This window comes from Metopolophium dirhodum, unplaced genomic scaffold (genome assembly GCF_019925205.1).
Source record: "Metopolophium dirhodum isolate CAU unplaced genomic scaffold, ASM1992520v1 scaffold1, whole genome shotgun sequence".
Lineage (NCBI taxonomy): Eukaryota > Metazoa > Arthropoda > Insecta > Hemiptera > Aphididae > Metopolophium > Metopolophium dirhodum.
In genome coordinates this window covers 1,591,846-1,597,348 of record NW_026869896.1, presented here as the reverse complement: position 1 = coordinate 1,597,348, position 5,503 = coordinate 1,591,846, and the positions used below count along the sequence as shown (strand labels likewise).

The 5,503-nt window shown below is 30.1% G+C and overlaps 1 protein-coding gene across 1 annotated transcript; it reads left to right on the top strand.

Annotated features, from left to right (window-relative positions):
- The first annotated feature begins 3,702 nt into the window (after positions 1 to 3,702).
- Positions 3,703 to 5,503, top strand: LOC132953146 (uncharacterized). Its single transcript, XM_061025681.1, has 3 exons — positions 3,703 to 3,777; positions 4,181 to 5,008; positions 5,060 to 5,503. Exons 1-3 carry the CDS (start codon positions 3,703 to 3,705, stop codon positions 5,501 to 5,503), a joined length of 1,347 nt encoding a protein of 448 aa, XP_060881664.1.

The window sequence follows — 5,503 nt, the reverse complement described above, 5'->3', positions numbered from 1 at the left end:
GATGTAAGGACTTACTACACGGCCTTAATAAATTCCCCCAATATGGACAACTATGTTCAAAATTAATTCACAAAACGTAAGGACTTACTACACGACCTTCAAATAAAATTCTCAAATAAATTCACAAAAACATAAGGACTTACTTCACGGCCTTCAAATAAATTCCCCCAATATGGACAACAATGTTCCAAAATAATTCACAAAACGTAAGGACTTACTACACGGCCTTCAATAAAATATTGTTTCAAAATAAAGTCCTAATTTTTTTTTTTTATATAGATTGTGGCTATATTTAACAATAAGGACTTAACTGCCTTTCAATAATTAAAATATCAAATAATAATTCTCAAAATTATTATAAATAATAAGCACGGTTTAATTCAATTAATTGTTACGTAAAATCTGGATTTTTGTTCAACCTAAATAATTTTATTTATTTATTAATCAATCGTAAAAGTTTTATTTAAAAATCTAAAATAATTAATTCAATTTTTGTTTTATTTCAATGACTTATTTTTAATTTCAAAATAATTATTTATTTATTTACGCGATGTAATTTTTTATTAATAAAAATTATTATTTATTAAGTTATATGAGTTTAAGTTCTGAATAATTATTTATTTATTTTATTTAAAACAATTATTAATTTATTTATTTAAAATGATTGAATTCAAAAATAATTTATTATTTTATTTTAGTTAAATGACTGAAAATTTATTTTAGTTTATTTTAAAATTTATTTAATTATAGTAATAATGTTTTAATATTAATATTTTATTTTATTTAAATGATTGAAAAATTATTTTAGTTTATTTCAAAATTATTTAATTATATTAATAATAATATAATAATAATACTTTATTTTATTTAAAGGACTGCAAAATTTATTTAAAATAAAAAATAAAAGTATTATTTTATTTAAATGATAATTATTTTACTTTATTTTAAAAATGTATTTAATTATATTAATTATATTATAATAATATTTGATTTAATTTAAATGACTGTAAAATGTTTTTAATTAAAAGTATTATTTTAATTTTATTAAATTGCTCTAAGTTTTATTTTAATATTAAATTTATTTAATTTATTCAATGTTTGTAAATTTTATTTTATTTAATTATTTATTAAATTATTAAATTATTATTATTTGTTTTAAAATATTCGAACTACTATTTAATTTAATTCAGTTTGATTCTAAATTATTATTTTATTTAAGTTAAAAAGTTGAACAATTTTATAATATGTATTTAATTAAATCGAAAATTCATGTTCCACAATCTTAATTAACACAACTATTTTTTTTTTTTTTAATAATATACTATGGTCATACGCTATACCATAGGAGACGAACAATGACGGAACTTAACTAGATACTCACAACAACGCAGCTGGTATGATTGTTGATTGTCTCGCTGGCAATTCCATTGCTTCGACGTATTGACTAGTAGTTGTTACTTTATACAGGGTCCTTTCTCGGAGTTGTTGGTAGGTGATCAATCTCCCAACGGTGATTCGATGAAGAATTTGCCTCCTTGAATGGACTTAAATTGCAGAAAAAATTTTCAAAATTTTTCGAAAATTTTCAAAATTTTTTTAATTATTTTTTCCTGTTCTCTAAGTATCTATTGAGATACCCTGTCCACAGCACCAATTTGTAACGTGCCCCAGTCAATAGGATTGAAGGATGATGGAATAAATGTAAATCTCGAGTTTTTAGTATAATATGTTTGATTTATTCAACTTATTCAACTGTGCCTGATTATAACAAAATTACTCTAAGTCCAAAAATATGAATGAAGCTAGCGAGATGTGACAATAGTTACTGATGACTGTTTCAAAGCTCGTCGGTTGCTCGTCTGATGAACGCTTGTCCATGAGCTCTCCTCGATGGGTCTGTCCCTGTGCCTACTTATTCTGGATAACCGTAGATAGTCATCTCGCGGCCTCGTCACGCGCTTGCACCCGGCAGGAAGTTGAACATATTTATATGCTGTTATTGTACACGCGCGGTGCTTTATTCCATAACACTCACGATTTATATGGACATTTTATGCGAGTTATTTATATAAGTAGTCATATATTGATTGACGCACGCCGTTCATGGTCGCGCGATCGATATTCGTTTGTACTACTACACACGCAGCGCATCTGCTAGTTTTATTACTAATGTACTAACTAGTTTTATTATTAACGTAATTATTACGCGGCGCTTACTATATACGATTACTTTGATCTACACTTTGATCTACCGCCTAATAGGTTTTATTTTTAGATAAATGGTTAAACAGTCACAGCTCGCTACAGACGGATTAATTGATGACAACGCGATTGTTGAAATTAAATGTCCGTATACGGCGAGAGACACAAATAATGCAAAAGAAGCAATTGAAAGTAAACTTGTAAGTAATAAATGTTATGAAAATAATTATATTTTAAATACATTTTTATTTTTATTAGCTATAAATTATAACATATTTTTTACATATTATTTGTTACACCTGCAGTTGCAATACAGTATTATAAATAAAGACGGAACCATTAAATTAAAAAAAGAGCATCCGTACTTTTATCAAATAATTGGTCAGTTACGGATAACCGGGAGGAATATTTGTTTTTTTGTAGTTCATACAAGCAACTGGACATATATAGAAAAAATTATTTATGATCGTCAATTTCGGGAAACTAAAATGGTTAATAAACTTAAAACGTAAGAATTATATAAGATGGTTTAAAGTGTTAATTTTCTATCGATTGATACCTATAGATATAATATATAATATATTATATTGATGTGTGTTTTTTAGGTTTTATTTGGAATGTATTTTGCCAGAAATAGTTGACCCATTGTACGGAAGGCGGTTAAAAATAGCAGACATACGAGAACCACTCCATATATTAAAAGCACAGGAAGAAAAAATAAAACAAAACGTTATTCGTTAAAAATCAAATAATTAATTAACCCTATAAGTTAGCTAAATACCTAACAATGTTAAATTATATTATTATATTATATTATGAAACATAAATTTCGAATAATAACCCTCTACAACTATTACACATTATAATATTATTTATTAATTATAAAATATATTTTTGGATGCACGCGTGAATCCTATCTTTGCAATTCGTAAATCGTAGGTATAATAGGATTAAGACATTAAATAAAATAAATACCAGGTAGAAAGGCAGGATCTTAGAAATAATAGATGTGTATGACTGTACACATACAGTGTGTATGATACATGCTTACACAAAAATGGTCATATAAAAAGTATATGTGGTAACAGAAACACGTCATACAAAATTATAAGGTAAAATATACTGAAATACGCAATACATATTATTTTGCTTACAAAAAACCTAATATTTATTTATTTAGGTAATATTAGTTTAGGTTGTTGTTATAAATTAAATAAGTATTAATTACTATAGTCTATTCCAAATAAGATCGGGAGTCGGCGGCGACCAGTTTACCTCGGGCGGCGCGCATGCTCCACTCACCAGCTGTTCGACTGGTCGAGCTCTACCGACAGCAGCCGATATTCGACGGAATGTGTGTATGTGTGTGTAACGTGTCTATATCATAACGCCACGTCGCGCGACCGTTGCTAACCGTTTAATTACGCGCCCGTCCGTTATAACCGATTGTTTTGTTATTATCGCTGTGTTTTTTGTCATTGTTATTTGCGTATTATAATAATGGGAGATAATATCGAAGAAATTGATGGTCAAATCCCTGAAGTCGAAGGTTGTATGCCTCTGCAGCCTGAAGAAGTCAGTACTATTTCTCCAAGAACAAAAAATAAAAATGGAAAAGTAAGTAATTATAATAACGTTTTTTACCCAGTGAATATAACAATATAACCATATTCTGTAGTAGATTCTTGTGGATCATTATTCAAATTATATTAACATCTTATTTATTTAATATGCAATAGCTTTGTCGGGGCAGATCCCGAGTGCCACTTAGTTTTTTATTTTTTATTTTTTTACAAACAATACATTTTTAATCGGTTGTTGCCATGGTAATAACGGTCACGCTTTTTCGTTACGAAAAATATTTTCGATAAAAACTATACAATAGCTTAATATTCAAATATTCAAATATTTAATTATTTAATATTTGATATTTCAATTTGTATAACGTATAATATCTTATTATTTATGTTTTTTACAGTATGTGTCCAGTCGTCAAAGGGTTATGATCGTCAATATCTATAAAGATATCATTTCTGATACACCGGACAAAAAATATGTAGACGTTATCAACCGTATTAGAGAGTTAACTGGTTTGGAAAAAAACACCATACAGAAAACCATCAGCGAGTACAAAACGACGAAAACAGTATCTTCTCCCAACAGAAAAAGATTAAAGACTTCACTGTTTCAAAAAATTGATGATCTGGATCGTACAGGAATACGTCGCAAAATTCATTCTGTTTGGTTAAATTGCGAACTACCTACCATCGACCGAATTTTATTAGATGTCAACGCGGATCCGTCTCTTCCAAATTTTAAAAGGACCTCTCTGTATTGTGTTATCAAAAAATTGGATTTTGTCTTTACAAAAAGGAAAAGGTGCAGTGTGCTGACCGAGAGGGAAGATCTAATCGTTTGGCGTCGTCGGTATTTATACGACGTCCGGAAATATAGAGCTGAAGGTCGAACTATATATTATCTGGATGATACTTGGTTAAATACCGGTGATTGTGTCGATCGTGTTTGGAAGGACAATACGGTTCTCTCCAAACACGACGCTTTCAACAAAGGCCTCACAACCGGTATACCAAACCCAACAGGTAAAGGTAAACGACTCATAGTACTACACATCGGGTCGGAGAATGGTTTTCTGCCAGGTGGTCTACTGTGTTTCGTTTCCAAAAAAAATACCGGAGATTATCATGACGAAATGAATGGGGCTAACTTCAAAGAGTGGTTTGAGTCCATTATCCCAGTACTCGATCCAAATTCCATCATCGTCATGGACAATGCACCGTACCATTCGGTAGAAACAGATAAATATAAAACTACCAATTGGAAAAAAGCAGCTATCTAGGAGTGGCTCATTTCCAAAGATGTTGTTTGCGAACGACCGTTGTCGGCATTGTTGAAACCCGAACTTCTGGCGATAGCAAAAGAATTGCGACCACAATGTAAATCTTATATAATCGACAACTTGGCCAAGGACAACGGACACACCGTTCTTCGATTGCCACCGTACCATTGCGAATTCAATCCCATTGAATTGGCATGGGCGATGGTAAAAGGATACGTAAAGCAGAACAATACCACTTTCAAAATCGACGATGTTCGCCAACTGCTGAATACAGCAATTGAAAGGGTTACACCCCTCAACTGGAAAAATTTTATAAAGCACGTAATTGAAGAAGAGGACACAATATGGAAAGCGGACGATATCATGGACGATATGATAGATGCGATAGAACCATGTATTATGACTATAACAGGAGAAACAACATCAACCGATTTTTCGGAGTAA